Genomic DNA, 21,475 nt, shown 5'->3' on the forward strand with positions numbered 1-21,475 from the left:
AGTGCCAGACACAGGCATCCCCCGCATTTTCTTCGGTGTCTGTACAGTTACCTCTCAGATTTTTAAAATCATCTCTCCTGGAAGTGCATTAGTCCATATCCATGTAAATGAGCTTCATTTTTTTCTGGACAAGCTCCTTTTCCCTAAAAAAAATCCAGAACAAATAAACAAAAAAAACAACAAGAATCTCTTGGGTGACACTGCTTGGGAGAACTGCCGGCAAGACCAAAACTGGCACAACTGTAAAACAACATTCAGCTTCCACAACCAACACCATACTTCTTTTAGGAAAACAGGAAAGGAAAAAAAAAAAAAAGAGACAGAAAAGGAAAAAAATTCTTAATGTTTTGTTTCACTATATAACTAACTTGAATTGTAGCTAGCATGGTTCTTTGTTTAGAAGTCCTTTAATGTCACTGTGACAGCGATTTTGACAATGGGCTGGCTGACTGCAGGAAAGCATGCAGAAATTCTCTAATGCTACTTATCATTGCATTGGTACAGTGCGTATTTTACCTTTTTTTCATGGATTGCCTGTAGTCTAAGTTAATTTTAAGTTCAGTTCATTGAATTGGCATCTGAAAACATAAAGGTTTGCATTCTACTTTTGGCTGTTCCTGAAAGGCTGTGTCACAGAAACCATCCTTCTACCCTTTTCCATCATGCTGCTTACACCATGCGTTAAACCTGCATCCACACATAAATTACAACACTGGCATGCTGTAGTAAAATCTATGGGAACATCCTGAGCACTTCTTGAAATTATCTCATGTGCCCTCTGGAAGAGTTTCTTCCTTCTTGATGGCCTCACAGATTGAAGCTCTTACAGGCCAGCATTTTGCATAGCTTTACTGGTCCATCCTGATGGATCAGAGTGGTGTGCTTAGGACAACATAGAAAAACATAGGTGCAGACAGGAGGGGGATGTTCATGATTGTCTCAAATATGCATGACATGGGGCAGTCATGCATGAAAATGTTTTAAAGTCTTCAGAAATATACAGTGATACGTCATGATAAGGGGTAAAGAGAAGCAGCTTTTTTAATATCTTAACTATATTTAATTTCCATGTGTGCATCAGAACAGGAAACACAGCATGATACAGTCTTTGCTTGTGTATAAAGAAGGGATGATCAAGCCAGTAACACATTTTCTGCCCTGTCCCGTGTTAGCAACTTGTCATGATGCTTGGGGATAAAACAGCCTCCAAGACAGGGAATCGGTTCTGGAAGAGAAGCCATACACTATCACTGTCTGCAAGCTGGATAACCAAGCATTCTTTCTCTATGATTAACTATTAAGTGATGTTAAGAAAAATGAGAAGAAAAAAACCACAACAACGTCTAAATAGTTATGTGTTGCAGCAAAGCTCAGTGCAAGAACTTAAAAGGAAGGGAAGGCATTTTTAATTTAAATCAAAAGTGATTTCTCTCACACATCCTAACACACACACTCAAAGCATCAGATTTGCAAGTGGGCAGGCTGGCACTGCTTGCAGGAACAGGCAGGACTAGAAATGCTTGCTGTCAGCCCTCAACAGGTCTCCTGCAAGGGGGAGGTGTTGGCTACCATGTGCTCGCCTTTGAATGGCCTCTTGTGCAGTTTAGAAGCCTAACACCAGTTCTGTTCTTCTGTCTCTCCAACCTCCAACACTTCAGTGACCATTAGAATTTACTCACCAACTGTTGTCTTCATAGCAGAGTGTGTTATTGGTCCAGGACTGATCATGACCTTCCTCTCACCTTCTCTCAAATGCTTTAGTTTATACTGTCCCATGCTTTTTGCTCTGCTTTGTTTTCACAGCCTGGTAGTCCCAGACAAGCTGCAGGTAGATCTTTTGGGATCTTGATTACCTGCTCTCCAGGGACAGCTGACACTGTCAATACTTACAGCTATTCTTCTGCTCTTCTTTCTGGTGCTTGCATATACTAGGTGTTTCCAGAGTTCTGGGAACATGTGGGTTTTCATATTTTTAGACTAACATACATTTTTTCCCCCATCTCACAATTTCAGTTATTAATGCTGTATGAGTACTCACTGCAGTAGTAAAGGAGACCCCTCTTTCCAGAAAGAGTTACAGGCTGCAGAGTTCAGCAGTTACAGAAACATGAAGCATTCACAAAAAGTCAGCAGTGTGTCCTTCATAACACTGCTGCACACTGCAGCTCTGTGCTGTCACCCAGGACGTTTGGACACTCCTACAGTGAGAGATGAGAGTTTTCACTCAGACAACAACCTGGATGCTTAGCAACTTCACCACAGTGCTGTCCTATAAGCAAAAACTCTCCTCTTCTCATTTTCCTTTCTCCAGATTTCCAATTTTTTGGCTAGCTTGTTACTAAAATCTGTGGTACTATTCTCAAAGCCTTGATGCAAAACAGTCCAGGTGTATTGTGTTTTTCTCCCAGTTTCTAGATTTTCCCAATAAAATGCAAAAAAATTCTTGACTTCTATCATCAATAGAAATGCAGAAAAATGCATCTTTCTGATCTAACACTGTAAACCAACCCTGTTCCTCAGTTAATGCTGTCAGTAAAGTATATGGGTTTGCTACTACAGGATTTATATCCTGGACAACTTGGTTTATTGCTCCGAGACCCTGGACTAAATGATAATCTTTATCATTAGCCTTTTTAACTGACAAAACTGGGGTAAAATATTTTGATTTGCACTCACCAACAATTTGTATTTCAAAAACTTTCAGGTTATAGGTGCCCATCCAAGCCTGGCTTCAAGCTGCAAGGGATATTATTTATCTCTTACCAGTGATGATCCTGGTTTTAAGCCGTTTCTTACAGATTCTGCTCTCTTTGATATCCCAGACACTTCTCCAGCCCATACAATTGGAATTACAGCTTTTTCAGCTTCCTGAGGTATCACTCTCTTTTGGAATTGTGTCCTGTAACAAAGCCTTAGCTTTGACATATTTAGATTCCGGAACAGAAAATTCAGCTTCCCCTCTGCTAAATTTCGTTTCTGCCTTCAATTTATCTAGTGAATCTCTCCCTAGCAACAGTTTTGGAGAATACAAAAACTTTTGGCAAATACAAAAACTGGTGAGTTACCCACTGTTTTCCCAGTTTAAACTTCAGCGGTTTAAAAAATGGTCGGGTTTCCCGAATCCCTGTTGTACCAATAAAGCTGATATTTCTATTTCTAAGTTCTCTTTCTAAAGTGTTTAGCACAGAATAAGTGGCTCCAGCGTCTACTAGAAATTCGGCTTCCTCACTCCCCAGCTTTATTTTAATCAAATGTTCCACTGGGGAAGATTCCTCCAGTCCTCCTCATTCCTGTTGAACTGAAAACAAAGGGTTCGGAGAGGAGCAAATATTCCGACCTCAAAGGCAGCATTTGTTTTTCCAACGTCCATCTTTCTTACAAAGTACACACTGGTTTTCTCCTAATGGGGTAGTTTTGTTCTGTGATTGTGGGTGAAAATTTCATGCTTGACCCCTTAGCCTATTTTCCCCTCTCCCACCAGGGCCACCTCCTAATACTGCTACTAGTCTACTATTAATTGTATCTTTCTGCCTTTCCCTATTTCTATATGCTGCCTGGGCAACATCCAACAATTTACCCAAATCCCTTGCATCACTTCCCTGTAGCTTCTGCAACTGTCATATCATCTGACAATTGCCACAAAAACAGCAGGGCTAGCTGACTTCGTTCCTCTTCTGAATCAATAACAACGTATTTACAGGCAGCTTCTTTCAGTTTATTCATAAAAATCAGTGAGGGATTCCGTACAGTCCTGTTTGATCTCAAACTTTAGACCAATTAATAGCTTTGGGAATAGCATTCCAAATTCCAGATATGGTTCAATTCTGATATTGAGTTAGAAGCCACCTGGACATGTCTACATTAGGGTCCCAATTTGGGTCCACAGAGGGGAAATGAATCTTCACTGTTCCTGGTAGAGCCATCCAGCAACTTGTGCTTCTGCCTGGGACGGGGCAGTTTCATGAATTAATTCCCTCTCAACACTATCAGAGAACAATTGCATTATAGTTTTGGTATCCTTTCAATCAGGGTCTTGCATTTTAATCATGATTTCAAATGCACTCGCTGCCCTAATTGGATCATCCCTGTAGTTTCCTGCAACTAGTTTCCAACTACTCAGATCTGTAATTGAAAAGGGGACCTTCACACTGACATCATTTCCCACAGCTTGATGCAGTGGTGCTTGAATAACCTCCCCTTGTCTTCCCCCGGTCCGTCCTGCTATTGGACTAAAACCTTCCACATCCAAAATCGTCCTTGTTCCTTGATCATCATTTCTCTCAATATTACCCCCAGGATTAAACGTCATAGTCCCATTCCTCTACTTGCTGCCTAGATGGAATTAATAATTAAATGTTTTCTTTTTGTTCTGACCCTTTCAAACATCTCTGTTCAACACTACGAGCTGAGCAACATCTCTTTAAAGATGTTCCTCTTTCCTTTTCTAAAGTCAATATAAGCAGGTCACTAGGTGCTATATTAATTCTGTTCTTCTTTTGCCATTCCAGATGGTTTTGCAAAGTGAAAAACATATCCTCGTACAACACGTCATCCCATTTCTTGTCTCTTCTCAAGAACAGCACCAACTGCAACAAAGTATTATAATACAGAGTTCCATTTAAAGGCCACTTCTCTCCATCGCGTAACATATACAAGGGCCACCATTGATTACAATATTTAATCAAATTCTTCTGAGTGACTACCCCACCTGGGGGTCCACCAATTTGTTTCCAGTGGCTCAGAATGCACCCCAGAGGTGACTTCAGAATTCCCCCTCCTTGGGACAATCCTGCACCCATTCTTAAAAACGGCAACCCTGATAAGTCAGAGTCCATATACAACAGTTCAAAGCAAAGAAGCCCTAGGCCTTTTGAGTCCCTTGGTCTGGAGACCAGAAGTTCTCCCCAAGAAGTTCCCGGTGCTGGCTGGAGGTCCCCTGGTCCTGCAGATCTGTAGGGAGTCAGAAGCCGTGTCCCATCTGGGTTGCCAAAATAATACCACCGTAAGTTGGCAAAAACAAAAACTCTCTATAACCCATTTTGGAATGTTAGAAAACAAGCACTCTTGACTACACTGCTTGATGCACAGGGGATAGATCATCCTAGCATGCACACCATGTATTGAAACAGATATTCCTTTATTCAATTTCTTATCGATAAGTTTCAGCCCCATGCCGCCAATGGATTACATCATTTACATAGCACTGGGTCAGCATTTTCACACTGCTCAAGTTCAGTGAGGAAAGGCCTGGGGGTCTTTCCCCCAGGGGGTGAAATTTTTAGTATTACACTGTATTATAATGAAGGATAGGTTACTTTCGGACTCTACTTTTCAGTCAGAACCAGCCAAAACTTGCCAAATGCTAACAAGCAGTCTTCTCAGGGTGTTCTTATGTCTTCAAGGATGGTTTCCTTGATTTAAAGGCTCCTTTTCTTCACCTTGGCAACCTGAAGGCAAAGGTTCCAAACACATTCCTAGATCTTATCCTAAATAAGCAACAAAGTCCTGCTATTCTGACTGTCACTGAAAATCTGGGAATAAACCTCATAACATCAAGGCGGTGTTAGAAGGCAGGCATTCTTTACTGCAGCACTGGATGCACAGGTGGTAGCTCCATCTAATGTGCACACCCGATACCTTTTCCACATGATTTATATAGCTCAAAAATAAACATTTTATCCATACTTATTAATTATTATTCTCTTTGGTGACTGGTACAAATTTGTTTGCTTCACATGTAAATTATTGCACAGATTCAGTTGTCCTTTGCTATTGTTCTGAGCAGGTGGTATCAATCGGGTAGGTGGTCAATGGGTCAGTGGTCGCGATCTTCCCCTGCCAGAATTACCTTTTACCTGCTCTGCTCTTAATCTTGGCAATTTTAGCCGGTTTTCTCAGTTCACTACACAAAACCACACTTCATCATTCTCTTCTGACAGAAACACATTGCCTATTGTTTTGTTCACATTAATGGTTACCTAGAGACTAGAATACAGATTAAAGAATACACAGATTTGTATCAATCCCCCTTTCTTGTAGCTCTAACATACACAATATAGTGAGAATCCATCTATCCCAAACAATTTATATCATATACTCGGTGTTCTCAGACATAATGTCCGGTTGGATAGGGCTGTACAAGGAATATAGCATCATTGCCATGGTTAGCTGATTCTGTCACCCTGGTTACATGACTCCACTAAGGGCTTTATGATAACAATCTGTTATAATACAGAGAATACTCAACAACATTGTTTTATAGTTAGAAGAGTTTGTCTCTCAAAGCCCAGGTATCAAATTGAGCTTACAGTTTTCATCTACCAGCATTTTTTAATCAATTTTGGTTTCCATCAGTTTATGTATTATGCTCCTTCAGTAGGTTGCCTTGTTACTAGTCATTTTTACTTCAGGAACAGCTTTGCTGAGAATAGAGCTTCCTGTTTAACTATTGCTTCATAGGGTTATAGAAGAAATGTCATTAACTGTATTCTTCTCTCTGAACAGTCACATTTACTATTAGTAGCTTAGCACTTGTAGCCAAAGTAGTTGGAGCCTTAGGGCCACAGGAGCTGACCAAGAGTAAACTTTTTTATAAAACTATTGCTGCTAACACAGAACTAGCTGAATCTGGCAGATATGAGCAGAATGAAGAAGACAAGGACTAAGGAAATAATTCCAAGAGAATGAGGCAATGTCAGGAGAAGGCCAGCACAGCAACAATGAAAACCAAGAAGAAATCAAGAGACTACTACGCAGAATTAAGTGATTCGACTTGAGGATCGAGTGCTGGGTGGTACAGATATAAGGAGCAACACGATCTAGTGTAGGGATCCCTCTCTAGAGGCACAGAGCTCGAGCTGTAACCTGAGAACTAATAAGAGAAGAATTGAAAACCTTCCCTCAGAGCTCACATTGATCAGCAGGATCCTAGGGTTGTACCCTGTTATGGTGGCCAGCGTATGTAAATCTGTAACAGTAGTAGCTGACAAACAGTACTTCCTGAATCTCACCTATATATAATACAAAAACGTAGCAAATGTTCATACTGTTGTTACGACAATGTTTGTACCTACAGTGTGAAAGATGTTTATATCCAGCTGGAGATACAACATGACTTGAATGTGGGAGAAAAAAGATGCAGCAAGGCAGTACTGCCCAGGCAAGTAGGAGAGCTGAGGCTGGCTGAAGTCAAACTTCACTGTTTGTGATCACTGAAGACTATAATCAACCGGTAATTCACTTGTGAAGCAGCCCTGAAGAGGGATTTGCAAATGAGAAGAATGTAAGAGGATAGTTAGGGTTTATCTTTACATGGAAACCACCATATCACCTTTACAAGGTTTTTATATTACAATAGTTAAGTCAAAGGAAAACCCCTCCGCTTTTTATGTGTATCTGTTTGTTCAGAGGTTTTCCGAAACTGGTATGTATCAAGCAGGGCGGATTGAAATATTTTTGTTCCAGAAGGATGCTTTCACCACACCTTCTTTTATATGTTTCAGATAAAAGGAAGTATTTCACCAGGACCTCAGTGTTTATGCTCTGTCTTACCCATTGGACTGATAAGACGTACATTCTTATAAGCAGTGATTTGAGCCATATCATGCCAACAGAGTGCCGGATCACTCATGGGAGGTAGCTAAACAGTCAGGAACATTTCTAGCCAAATATCTTACTAAACATCTGAAATCACCTGCAAAAAGCACCTCTTATGATTACAAACAGCCACACAAGGCAAAGCACCAACAGTTTTCCGAGCCAGTCCTCAGTCTTGCTCACAGCCAGCTTCTACCTGGCAGCTCATTCTCTCCTACAAAAAACACAGAAGTGTTGCTGGACCATGCTGGTACCAAAGGAAGCTTCACTTTTACTCTCTCTGTGTTAGGAAGTCTTGCACCAAGTCACCTGCATGCGTCTTAGACTAAAGAAATGTTACTACATACATACCTTCAGTGGCTATTTCTGAGTTGTGGTGTGTTCAGACATTGTTTTAACAAATACCTTCCAGCATATATTCTGTATCAGACTTTAATTTTTATTTTCTTAATTTTATAGCAATTACAAAATGTCTTTCAATTCCTTAAGCAGTTTACCTTTGCTCAGAAAAACCACACTTAATGAACTACTCTTGATACCAGTTCTTATTCGTACCCTATGAAAAGTTCCCCCCCCCCCCACGTACACTTGATTTGGGATTTTTGTTGCTTCTCTTTTATTGTTAGGTGATTCAACACCATATGGAAGCTGATAGGATTCCAGATTAGATATATCACTTGTGTAAGGATGGAAGAGCAGAGCCCAATGTATAAACTACAATAGTCTGTCTACTAATGTTCCCTATATCGCTACCACAGCCTTCTGCAGCTGTTACAGACTTCAATATCTGCACAGTAAATTCTTCCTAACTGCTAGCATCATCTCCTAGGACAAGCTATAACAAATTATTATTAGTGTCCTTTCATAATGTATTATACTCCAAAACTACTTTAGACTCAGGCATTATAATTTAGGGTTCATAAGAGCTCACCTTCCCTGCAAAAAATCTTACACATCTGTTTCCTTCTCAGATGATGGAGCATTCATATTTTTTAAAATTCAAGCATGCAACTCTCAGAATAAGGCCAAGTAATGCTATATTTAGTAGAACAGTCCAAGGTCTCTAAAAGACTAAAATAGAGACTAAGGCAAATACAACCATTTTCCCTGTCTCACTCCTCAAAAATAATTTATTTCTTGAATGTGCAAAAAAAGCATCCTTTTTGACCCAAACTTCTGCTGAAATCTAAGTGTTCTGTCTGCTATATAAAATATAAAAAACAGCTATTACGTTGTATTTTATTATTAATAATTTTATCATAAATGTATGTAAACAGGTTTAGATAAAAAAATAGATCTTTCACTATCACAGACAGTAACAGGAAATGAGTTCGCTTTTACTAAGACTCCTTTCTGCAATCAGTGGTAATCATCTACCATTGTAAAAAAAAAAAAACAAAAACTGTTCTGAAAAACACTAATCCTATGTCAATAAACAAATGGGGGGGGAATAAATTGCAGAGTACTTTGTGAATTAAAATAATCTATTCCCGATACCTTCCCCCCTCCCTTTTACCCCTCCGAGGTGAAGTAACAGAAAATGGCCGAAAGTGAGAAAAACAAGGGAAAGAAAATGGTGTTAGAGGCACTTGATTGGTCAGATTTTGGTGCAGAGTCCAAGTTCCTGACACACAGAAAGGAAGATTTCCTAAAATGAAGCGTATCTGCAGTTAACGGAAAGCTCAGAGACTTATAGTTTTCGGCTAAGCAGAAATATTTCCTTTAAGCAAGGCTCCGTGGCTCCTTGTTCCCGAGTTTAAACGAAAGCTGTATTCGTCTCAATACAACAGCTTCTTAAAGGCACAGCTACTCAATTATAGCGTCGAAAAACCAAAAAGACATCTTTTCTAATACTCCAATGGAACAGCGAGCCCCCCGAATTACAGAAAGCGGCCTGCAGTGTAAAAAAAAAAAAAAAGTAATTGAAAGGCGATAGGAAGTCAGATGTAATTTTAGAAATAGACATTTTTCAGGCACCAGCTACAGATTTACTGGGTAGGAGGGCAAGCGGCTGTGCAGCTGAACTCACAGCCAGGGGAAAAACTCGTTGTCCAAGTAGGTTCACAGAAGTCACTGAATGTGAGTTATGGAAAGTCTCAATTTAACAGTAATTCTGGACCCGATGCCAAGTTTATAATCACCAACACCCCTCAGAAAACACACTCTCTGTGCTCATTACAGCAGATATTTCCGGGAGCCAGAACAGGGATGGAGAAAATTGATCCAAACAGGCATCTCTAATCATTCGGACAGGACACCCAGAGCCATCAGTGAAAACAGGGGTCGCATAAGTTACCCTCCTACTAACCGTCCTACCGCCAGCTGTCTCTGGAAACACATTTATCTCGGGAACAAACTAGAGGTAATGGAGAGGGGCTGAAGATGCCCGAGGGACGTCGCCCACGACGGGGACGGTCAGACCGCGAGTGATAAAAGCACTGAGAAAACCACCGACCGAGCGCCTTGCCTCGCAGGGCGGGAAAGGACTTCTTGCACCTCCAGAAATAAAACGTTCCCCGCCCCACGCCCCCCAAAAAATGCTGAGGAAAACAGCGTTTCCCTCTGGACTATAGACCGCAGTGTTACCACAGGAATATAAAGGTAGCACGGAAAGAGGCGTTTATAACATACTTATCTCTCGATACATCTTGTCGAAAGTGTGGGGTTCCGTAGTCACCACTACGAGCTCAAGGACGTTGTGGGAATGCTTTTAAAACAGAATCCAACAGGAGAAAACCCTGAATCATTCACAGCTAGACACTTTCACGTTCAGAAAAAGAAAGCCTGTGATTACAACTTATTAACTGCTAAAAGATTCTCTGGAAAAAAAACGCGTAAAAACAGATTTTCGCTTTTAAGATTTGTCCCAGCACAGTCACCTCAGAAGGAATTAACCCCACCGTACTGCTTTGCTACAATCTGAATCACTTTCAGGCCCTTTTAAACTAGAGTCGCGCGTTGTTTGGTACTTACTTGTTGAGATATGGGGCTCTCGGTCACTGTAAAGCTACCTGAAAAGCACAATGAAACAGATCGCTCCCTACACAGGGCTGAGATTACAGCACTTTCATGGCCACGTGGTGGCTCTTAAAAGAGCCTTTGGGTTTTCGATAGTCTGAGCGATCCGTTGGTTGGATGCTCAGGCGCGCTCCCCGCGGATGCGGCGGGCCAGCTGGATGTCCTTGGGCATGATGGTGACGCGCTTGGCGTGGATGGCACAGAGGTTGGTGTCCTCGAACAGCCCCACCAGGTAGGCCTCGCTCGCCTCCTGCAGCGCCATCACGGCCGAGCTCTGGAAGCGCAGGTCGGTCTTGAAGTCCTGCGCGATCTCGCGCACCAGGCGCTGGAAGGGCAGCTTGCGGATCAGCAGCTCCGTCGACTTCTGGTAGCGCCGGATCTCGCGCAGCGCCACCGTGCCGGGCCGGTAGCGGTGCGGCTTCTTCACGCCGCCCGTGGCCGGCGCGCTCTTGCGGGCCGCCTTGGTGGCCAGCTGCTTGCGGGGTGCCTTCCCGCCCGTCGACTTGCGCGCCGTCTGCTTCGTGCGCGCCATCTTCCCAGGAACGGCCGCTGAGAACCAAACAACGAGAGCCTGTGCAGGAGCCGCCGCGGGGCCCGCTACTTATAGCCATCCCCGCCCGCTGATTGGCTAGCGGGAAGGCGAAATTTCTATTGGACAAGGGCAAGGATTTGAAAAGCCCGCCGTCCGGCGGGGGGAAAAGCGGGGGGGGGGTCTTGTCGCGGCCGCTTCCCGCTCCCCTCCCCCGCTCCCAGGAGACGGCCCTGTCGCTTCTCTTCTCCCCCCAGCTCGACCCCGCCAAGCAGGGCTGGCGGCGGCTGGGCGCTCTGCCACAGCGGCATCCCGCCAGCGAACGCGGATTTTTCACTCCGGCTGTGCAACAGACGCTTTTATCACCGCCTCTTTCCCGGGAAGCCAGGATTTCAGCCCTCTTGCACAAGGCTTTTTCGAAAAGCCAGCCTTCCCTGCACATCCTGCACCACCTGAACTTCGATAAAGCACTCATTCACTTTTTTTTTTCTTTAGCATCTCTTATTTTTGCTTGTATTCTCCCATCACCTTGTCACTTGGGAGCTACGAGGAACCCCTTTATTTTCCCGCGCTTATTCTGTCAAAGAAAGGCAGAAAAAAAACCTACGCCACCTCCATACGAAATCTTTGGGACTAAGAAAATTATACTTTTCTCTGCATCGTTTCAATTCTGCTGCGCATGCCGTGATAACTTTCACTAAACATTGTCTTTCAAACATCACGCATACACAGACTAATCCCTATGGAGCTTCCTGAATAAACAAGCCGCTTTGGTTTGTAGCCAAGTCGTTTGAGAATGACAGCGAATATTTAAAGGGGACAACGACCTTTTGTTAGAAAAAAAAAAAAAAAGTATAAACTGCTTTGCAATAAGGCAGTTACTGGAAAAAAAAAAGCAGAAAAAACAACAAAAAAACCAACTTTAATATCAAAACAGCAGGGAAAAACACCAACACACCCTAAACGCTACATGTAGATTTCTCTGTATTTATTAAAACGCCACAGGCGACATTATCACTCTAAAACTAAGGCAGGAAAACTTTAATGCCTTTAGAACTTGATTAGGTGCTTAACGTTCTTCTTATAGACCTGTCCGATGAATAGCCGGGGTAGGGCATGTACAAGATGACCTAAACGATTCGCCGCATTTTAACGAGACAAACATTTTCTCCGCTATTAAAGAACACGTTTTAGTCTGGGAACTAAAACAGTGCTAAACAGAAGTACGACTCACCGAACCGAATCAGTGTGAACGACTCTTTTACTGAAAAGGTGGGTGGCTCTTAAAAGAGCCTTTGGGTTAAAAGGGGCGGTCCGAGACGCTCTACTTGGAGCTGGTGTACTTGGTGACAGCCTTGGTGCCCTCGGAGACGGCGTGCTTGGCCAGCTCGCCGGGCAGCAGCAGCCGCACGGCCGTCTGGATCTCCCGCGAGGTGATGGTCGAGCGCTTGTTGTAGTGCGCCAGGCGCGAGGCCTCGCCGGCGATGCGCTCGAAGATGTCGTTGACGAACGAGTTCATGATGCCCATGGCCTTGGATGAGATGCCCGTGTCCGGGTGCACCTGCTTCAGCACCTTGTACACGTAGATCGAGTAGCTCTCCTTCCTAGTCTTTCTGCGCTTTTTATCACCCTTCTTCTGCGTCTTGGTGACGGCTTTCTTCGAGCCCTTCTTCGGAGCAGGAGCGGATTTAGCCGGTTCCGGCATTTCACAAGTCTGTCACTACCTGTCTACCGCAGGAACGACGTAAATACAATAGCGGCGACACCCATATTTATAGGGGCGGTATGCAAATGAGATGACTCAAGGTTGTTTTCGCCTATTGGACAGTACGGGTTTGTGATGTCAAGTCGCCCTGCATCTTCCATTTGTCGGTCTTTCATCCGTCTTCCCATTGGTCAACTTCACAAACGCAGCCTCCGCCAATGAGAAGTCCCGCCGGACCCCAGAAGGAAGGGATAAAAAGGCAGGGTGGCGGCTCCCGCTCTGTTTGTGCCGATTTCGCAGCGTTTCTCTTTGCCGCTTAGGTTTGTACTCGGGGTTTGTTTTTTTTACTTTTTTAAACTTTGATCTGAGCAATGTCCGGCCGTGGGAAGCAGGGCGGGAAGGCGCGGGCCAAGGCCAAGTCGCGCTCGTCGCGGGCCGGGCTGCAGTTCCCCGTGGGCCGCGTGCACCGGCTGCTGCGCAAGGGCAACTACGCGGAGCGGGTGGGTGCCGGCGCCCCGGTGTACCTGGCGGCCGTGCTGGAGTACCTGACGGCCGAGATCCTGGAGCTGGCGGGCAACGCGGCCCGCGACAACAAGAAGACGCGCATCATCCCGCGGCACCTGCAGCTGGCTATCCGCAACGACGAGGAGCTCAACAAGCTGCTGGGCAAGGTGACCATCGCGCAGGGTGGGGTGCTGCCCAACATCCAGGCTGTGCTGCTGCCTAAGAAGACTGACAGCCACAAGGCCAAGGCCAAGTAAATCTCTTTCAACAACCGACCCAAAGGCTCTTTTCAGAGCCACCCACGTTGTCCCAGAAAGAGCAGGAACACCTGAGCAGACAAATACGTGCTTGTCTGGACACCGTGTGTTTTGGTGTGTCTGGAAATTTTTTAGATGTTGGAGGAAGGTTTCTGCAGCGTAAGTTTCTATGCGTCTTCAACTTTTACTTTGCTGATCGATGTAGGTCCCTGTACTTTCCTTTCTTTAGGAGCTCAGGTGTCCGTGTGTAAGCGGTTCTCAGTTTCACGTTTTTGAAAAATCAATAAAAGGCAGCAGTTGCGATTGACGTCAGCCACCGCGGCGTGGTGTAAGGAGAGATGAGGACACGGCGAGGGCGGGCTCGCTTCCCCCCCCATCCCTGGTTTCGGCGGGGGGCAGCCACTTCCAGTCCGGGCAGAGGTGGGCTGGGAGGGGGCGGGGCCTCTGTGCCCACCCGCGGCGAGGTACGGGGCCGCTTCCGACCAATCTGGGGGGAGCGCGCGGTTTTCAAACGCGCTGCCCCATTTTCGCGGGTGGAAAATGAGTCCGCGCGCTTTGCGCGGGGCGGCTGCTCGTCGGGTGCCTTTTCCTTCTGCTCGCAGTTCTCGGCTTTTGAGGAGTAGTGGGAGAACTCTGAGTATATTGCTTGGACACTGTCTCGTGACTAACCAGGACGGTTTCCACAGGGCTGCGGTGGTTGAGTGGTGGGGGTGCGAATCGTGATGGAGGATCACGAGTGAAGGTGAAGCAAGCTGAAGTTTAGTCTCCTGTAGCGTGTGAGTTCCTACAGAACTTTGTGGAAAGTCGCGCATACGCGTGCCATGGGATCACGCTGTTACTAGTCTGGACTTGAAGCGATATATCCGTTCTCTTTCATTCTGACAGCGTGGGTGGTTTTTAAAAGCGCTTTTAGGTTTTTCTACAAAAATCTCCTTTTCTCTTACAGTGTCGCCTCCTGGCAGCTTTTCGAAGCTGCCTTGTTGGGCTTGGCAGCCTAAGCTGCCTTTCTGGGGCTCTCGGCCGCGGCAGCCGCCGACTTCTGGGGGCTGTTCGCGGCTGTTTTGGCCCGCTTCAGCGCGAGAGCCCCTTGCGCTCCGCGGAGGAGGGCACGGCCTCGGTGACAAGCGCGGTGGCGCTGGGGCCGCGGGCTTTGCAGCCCCCCGCCGACGCCGCCTGCTGTTTCTCGGAGCCGGGGGCCGGAGCGGCGAGCAGAGTCTCTGACGTGGTCAAAGGCAGGTTTAAAAAATAAAAAGGGGGAGAGGGTGTCAGGGGAATATAAATCCAGGTAATCAGCGAGAAGCCGGTATTCATAGCGAGGACCCTCGGGGAGTCTGCCCTGCTGGAAGGTGATGAAGGCTCTTCTCTCTTCTGTGTTTTCTCAGAACAGATTATTTTAATTTTTTTTTTTTTTTCTCCTTCCCCTGTAAGGTACACTGTATTCCTTCCTCTGTTAGCCGGATTTTACAGGATTTTATTTGTTTTCAATTCGGTATGCGGAAGAAAACACAACCGCCCGTAGGAGAGTCAGGAATGCAGCGCCGGGGGCTGGGAGCCTCTGGCTGGGGGCTGGGGAGTGTTTTCTTTCATCTTTAAAGGGGCCCTTGAGCAGTAAGGCGAGGAAAACCGTGCTGCTTTTTGCAGTGTCTTCCCTCGGGAGGCGGAGGAGTGAGTCACTGTGGCAACGTGTTAATCGGAAATGTTTTTCAAGCAGAGGGGGGAGGTAACGCAGGAGTGCCCGGGTGAAGCGTTGCTTGGAAACAAGATGAGACTTGCGGGACGTGTTTTAAACCGTACTTGCTTATTGCACAATTTTCGAGATTGGGTTGTTGGTTCGGTTTTTTTTTTTTCTTTAAACAGGCAAAGGACTTTTTTTTCTTTTTTTATCCGTTCTGTCTTTTTTGGAAGGAGTAGTGTTAGGTATTTATCACTCACTGTTCCGAGATGGACTTGATTATTAGTTAAGCTGAAAATTGAGGCTTAGAACTAGGTTTAAACCATTTGTTTAATAATTTCAGTTTATTTAATGTAGTACATTAAGAATAATAACCTTCTATTGGTGGATATTTAGTATGGGGGAAGAGATCACTCGGGTCTGAAGCAGAGGATCGCTTTGCAGAAGGCCCTGATTGGGCCATTTGAAAATCCCGTGTTTTGAAACAGAGGCCTCCCAGGTTTCATTTTGCCCTTGCTAAGGCGCTGTGAGGAGCAAACAGTTTTCTTTTTAGGACTAATGCTCGCACTGAAGTGCCTGAGAAGGAAGTACATCTGGTTTTCTTCTCTTGGAAATTAGGGAAGGAGGGTTTTTTCCCCAGTGATATTTGAAAAATCATTCAACAAGTATTCTAACACTTTATTTTCAAATGAGATACGAACTGTTTGAAATCTAGTCTTAAGTATATTTTTTCTGTTGTCTTCTTTGCTATAAACTAATCGTGCTCAGTAGTGGTAAATCACAAAATTTACCATGTTATTCTCTGCCTTTCTAGCCATTTTTCCCCTTTGAGATAATTCATAAAGAGCTCAGTTTCCTTTCATAACAGTTTATGACTAATGTGCTGTTTTCTATACTACCAACAGTATTTTCATGATGTTTTTAGCATGTTTTTATTAGTACAGGCAAACTGACGAGTTCTTTAAACCAAATCCTCTTTTTCTTCAAGCTAAAACATGACAGGAATATTTTCTTACATTTACTATATATAGTTCCTCTTCCTTGTTTCTCCTGACCATGTATCCGCACCTGATGTACAAAGGCAGTATGTTCTTCTACCTTGTGTCAGTATGCTTGTTACAAATGAACATATCTTGTCTGAATATCATAGTTAAATGTAAGTCCCATATATGTTAGAAGAGAGAATTGGAGTATAGCACCTATTTACTTATATGACAGATGACGTTTAAGAAAGTTTTCTTAATAAGAAGTATTTTCTTTCAGTTAAGATGCTGAATTTCTAATTAATCTGGATCTGTCTCCAATTTCCTTTCTAACTATTCAGACAGCCAAAATTCTGAAGCAGATTTCAGCTTAAAGGTGGAAGGCTCAAGATTTAAGAACAGTGCATCACAGGTTATGGTGGTCATGAAAAAATCTTTAATGTCATAGATGATCTAAATTGCTTTTGACCTTTAAGCCCACAGAAAATGTGTCCTTATGCTTTAAAGTACTAGCTATAGTGTAGGTAGTGCAATCTCTCAGACAACCTTCTCCCAAAGAATGTTATTCAACCTGTAGTTACTTCATTGTTTTCTGTTTCTCCATAAAAAGCTAGAAAATAATATGCTAGGTAATGTAAAAAAAAAAAAAAACACCACAAAAAAACACCCCAAACAGCAAAACCAAAAGCTGTGCTCTGTTGCAGAAACTTTACCAAGTATGTAGACAAACAAGTAGAACAGAGTGAAGTGAAAAAAGAACATTCACATTTCATTCATTTTATCATAGTGACAACAGTATATATGGGAAAGGTCCTTAAATGTTCTTTTCCTTCAAAAAGTCTTACTCACGTTTTTCTTGATAAAGACTATGTTTGATTGCTCTGTAACGACCTGATTGTGGACAGCACAAAGCCCTTGTCCAAACTCCCTTTGTACTAAGCAATCTTCCACAGTCTTAGAGGAAAATGTATTTATTCCCCTCTCTGCCTTTCAGGAGAAGAATTTGCTTTTGGCTACTGTATTTACAAAAAATGTAGGCATGTCAGGGCATTTGCCTACAAAAGTGAATGGAATTATTTGTCTGCTATTGAGGCTATTTCCAGCTGTAAGCTGTTCTTCGTAAAACTTATTTTAAGAATTATGTGACACAGTCTACACAAAGGTTAAACATTTACTGGTCTATTCATAAATTATTCTCAAACTCCTTCACTCAAACATTTAGTTCCTTTAGTACCTTTCTCCAACCATACATAGAAAATCACACAACAATCACCTAGGAGTAACTTACAAATCTGGTGTAATGTATAGAAACTTTATGAAAAGTAAATTACTGATGGTACTACTCAAATTGCCTTGAATACAGGCCAGCTTAGACACCAAATGACGTTACAAAAATACTTATTGATATTGTTTGTTTATTTCTCTGAGCTATACAGTACAGGATGAAAGAAACTTCTATGTCTCCATTCACAAGATTTCAGAGGCACTGATGTTGACATTCAGGAAATTTGAATGACAGCACTGAAGTTTGAAAGTCAATTTAATTATAGCTTTAGAAAGGCAGCATAAATCTGCATTTGCAGGTAACAATACATGCTCTGACTGTATCTAATGTTAACAAAATAGCAGATTGCCATAAACCACAGGTAATTCCTTGGATGTCTTTCTCTGTGCTTCTTCGCAGAGTCTCCTTAATATTACTATGGCACAGCTGAGTAACGGGGGGGTATCGACCGGTTTGGGGGGGTTCCCCCCCAGCACTGTAAAGCAGCTGAGACTGCCCGCCCCGCGCCGCCGCTGCAGCAATTTCTGACCAATCCTGCCCGGGAAGGGGCCTCCCTCCTCCTCGCCCTCCCTCCTTTCTTCCCTTCCCCCTCGCCCGCCCTCCCTCTCCCCCTCCGATCACCCTCCCTGCCACCCCCGCCCCTCTCCTCCCCGAGTCGTTTCCCCTCCGTTATTCCGCAGGCGAGGAAGAGGAGAATTTGCCGCGTGAGGCTGGGAGAGCTGGTGAGCCCCCCGCCCTGCCTGCTCTTCAGACCAGCCTGCGGTTTGGATACCTCCGGAGCTGCTTGCATCGACCGTTGGTTTTGTTTTAACTGTGCTCTGTTTATGCTGTGGCTGCTACTCGCGGTTGGAAAAAAAAAAATAAAAAAAGAAAAACACCAAACAAAAAAAAACCCCACAACCAGGAGCAGGGAGCAGTCGGGCTTCCAGCTTGTGATTCGAAGATCCGGTAGGAAAAATCTAACAGCACAATGTATACTGTTCAGCAGGTATTCTTTATTGCAGCGCCGGGCACACGGGAGATTTCTCCTCCAAACGTGTGCGCCAGACACCCTGTTGCTTCAGGTTAAATACAATCACATATGTAAATGCTCATTATATTTCTAGGAACTAATTAGCATATGTAAATATCTTTCACGCATGTCTGTTAGCATCTTTGGGTGGTCTTTGGGGGTCCCAAGATGAAGGCCCATCTTCTTCATCACGCTGTTCACTGATTGACATTTGTTTCTGTGCAAACTCAGTTCTAGGATCACGTACATCATGTCCTTCAGGGTGTTTGGCTCTGGTCTTGTTGCTCTCTTGGTGCCACCTTATCTCTGTAGCTTGGCGCATTTGCCCTCCCAAGGCTGAGCTGTCTGGAGTGGAATTATTTAGGAGTCTCTTTTATCCCACAATTATCCAAATTATTTGCTGAGAACCAAGACCACTCTTGTTTCACTTAATTATTTTGTCTAACGACTAAGTGATAGCTTGTGCCCATGTCCTTCTACTACATTCCTTAATGAGAAAACAAGGATTAGTGTAACAGTTACATCGTTAGATCACTGTGCATGCAGGAATACAAGTTACAGTACTAAAGACTACTAAAAACTAGAAAATATTAAGGGTTTTTGTTATAGTTTCACATTTCTTACAATCCCCTCTATTACTTGCTCTGTTAGAAAATGTTATTTTGATTCTGCAGACTTCATGGCTGAGAGAGCAATGGACCATCCTGCGGGATAAACTACTGCTATAAGGAGCCCATGATCATTACAGCATTCCTGCCTGCTGTCCTAGAAAACCTGATGTGTGACTGCATGGCACAGAAACAACCCTACCATACTAACTAGGCTGATGAAAAAAAAAACCACAACAAAACAAAAAAAAATCAACAACAAACAAAAAAAAAAAAAAAACCAAAAAAAACTCCCCACTATCTTCCTCTCTGGGTGGCATCTCTATATATCACTTCTTAAAGGATACGATTATTTCAGGACTCTGTATACGAAGGATATTGCTCTTGACATGTGGGAGGGATTTCAGATAGAAAAGAAGTCCTTCCCTGTTCCTACAGATGCTGCAGCTTTTTCCTGTTGACGTGCAGAAACAAACTCCACAACTCACAGAGTTATAAAGCAGGTACGTTGTATTACGGTGCCCAGTGCAAGGGGGATCGCTCCCCCTAACTTGCACACCGAGTCACAAAGCGTGCACCTATTTATTACAAAGTTTATCTAAGTGGGCTGGATTATTGCAATTAGTTCTGGGAACAAGTGTGATTATTATAATTATTTCTGGGAATTCATTAGCATATTCTGCCCCTCTTTAGTGCTTGCGCAATGTCATCTGGTGGTCCTCTGTGGGGGTCTTCTGGATGAAGGCTCGTAGTCTTCCTCACTGTGTACTTTTCACCTTTGGCCCAAAACTGCTGAGTTGTCTGTGTTGGCTGAGTTCCAAGCCGCCAAACCAGTTTCAGCTAGAGGGGGGCTTCTTACAGACAACAGGGTTCTGGTTATCAGTCCCTGTCTCTTTTACCTGTCTTGCACCAGTCCTTGTTATCAACATTTGAGCTCACAGCAGTCCTTGTTAGAAAGATTACAAAGAATAGGACCAAACCAAAGATCAGAGGTTTAATCCTTGCCTTGACATGGCTGCAAAGCTATATAACAAAATCAAACTAAAGTTATAGCAAAATCAAAGTAAACGTCAATTTCCCACATCACTGTCATGGAACTTCTATTGTCTCCCCAAACAGTTCATTTGAGAACCATGGAAATTTTGCACAAACCAGGGTGCTAGTAACTTGGAAGCCCTGAGGGGAAAAAAAAGAAATAGTTACACAGATGAAAAGGAGCTTTTTTTTTAGGGGAAAAGGTTTTTGGGAGTTGTTTGTTGGGGGCAGGGGGGTTGACCATATGGCAAAACCAAAGTTTATCCTGGGGAAGTGAATTGTAATTAAATGGTGGTTGTTACCACCAGGGATCAGTTTAGAAGTCTTTAAGAGATGGGAACTATTTATCACTAGCATTAGGAAGCACTTCTGGCTATGCAAGCAGCTGTGTTCTCCAGAATTAATTTCTATAGAAGAGATGGCTCCATCCTCATCTTTTCACTTCATGTCTTCATCTCTTTTTTTTCATTTGGAAAAAAGCTATAGAGATAAGAAGTCCATTTACTTCAGGAAACCACCTATGAATGTTTGGCAGCCTTTTTGGCCTCAATAACCTTTTGGTTGGTAACTAACTTTTTCATCTGATTGGACCTCACTAAATTTGATAGACTTAGACACTGAGCTTATGGATAGTGAAGAAAATAAGCAATAATATCTTCGTCCAGTAGTTGTCTCTGTTCTGAAAGTGTCCTTGTATCCTTAGTAGAGAAGCCATTTTAGACCTTAAATCACCTTTGTCACTTTCCTCAGCACTTTCTTTTCTAGTTGCACTACATCTGTTTTTTGCTGTAGAGGTCAGAAATGAGCACAGTAGTCAAGGTGCAACTCTTTCACACAATGCTACTATGGTATAAAGATACAATATCCTCATTTTTTCTTTCGTTTCCTCTTCTGCTGATTATGGACATTCAAATTGTTTTCATTGTACTGTTTCTGAGAATTGAACAAATTGGGTTTTTTATTTATTGGTTCCAGATATGGGAGGATTTTTTTTATTAGGATCAACCTGGAGGGTTCAGTGAAGGTGGAAGATGGTGGTGAAACAGTTCTGAAGACTGAGTCAGGTATCAGGGGCAGGAGGACAGGCAGTGAAACTGAAAACTATGGTAAAAAAAAAAAATGAGTAAATGAGGAGGCTGAAGTTTATTTTCATTTAATGACATCCAAAATGCCTAAGGCTTGGAGACCCCAAGATATGTACGCCGTAGAGGTCATGACAAGAGCACTGTTGCAGGTCAGGCAAATGGAGATCTTGTTTATCACCAAAATGA

At 43.6% G+C, this 21,475-nt stretch overlaps 3 protein-coding genes across 3 annotated transcripts; 1 reads left to right on the top strand and 2 right to left on the bottom strand.

Annotated features, from left to right (window-relative positions):
* Positions 1-10,671: 10,671 nt before the first annotated feature.
* LOC142362264 (histone H3) lies at positions 10,672-11,146 on the bottom strand. Its single transcript, XM_075429064.1, has one exon. It carries the CDS (start codon positions 11,144-11,146, stop codon positions 10,736-10,738), a length of 411 nt encoding a protein of 136 aa, XP_075285179.1. The 3' UTR covers positions 10,672-10,735.
* Positions 11,147-12,386: 1,240 nt separating this feature from the next.
* On the bottom strand, positions 12,387-12,873 carry LOC104326361 (histone H2B 8). The gene has a single exon (XM_075428498.1). It carries the CDS (start codon positions 12,846-12,848, stop codon positions 12,468-12,470), a length of 381 nt encoding a protein of 126 aa, XP_075284613.1. The 5' UTR covers positions 12,849-12,873; the 3' UTR covers positions 12,387-12,467.
* A 282-nt stretch (positions 12,874-13,155) lies between these two features.
* On the top strand, positions 13,156-13,937 carry LOC104326362 (histone H2A-IV). Its single transcript, XM_075428355.1, has one exon. The coding sequence runs from the start codon at positions 13,220-13,222 to the stop codon at positions 13,607-13,609; it is 390 nt and encodes a 129-aa protein (XP_075284470.1). The 5' UTR covers positions 13,156-13,219; the 3' UTR covers positions 13,610-13,937.
* The last annotated feature ends 7,538 nt before the right edge of the window (positions 13,938-21,475 follow it).

Source organism: Opisthocomus hoazin, chromosome 8, assembly GCF_030867145.1.
Source record: "Opisthocomus hoazin isolate bOpiHoa1 chromosome 8, bOpiHoa1.hap1, whole genome shotgun sequence".
Classification (NCBI taxonomy): domain Eukaryota; kingdom Metazoa; phylum Chordata; class Aves; order Opisthocomiformes; family Opisthocomidae; genus Opisthocomus; species Opisthocomus hoazin.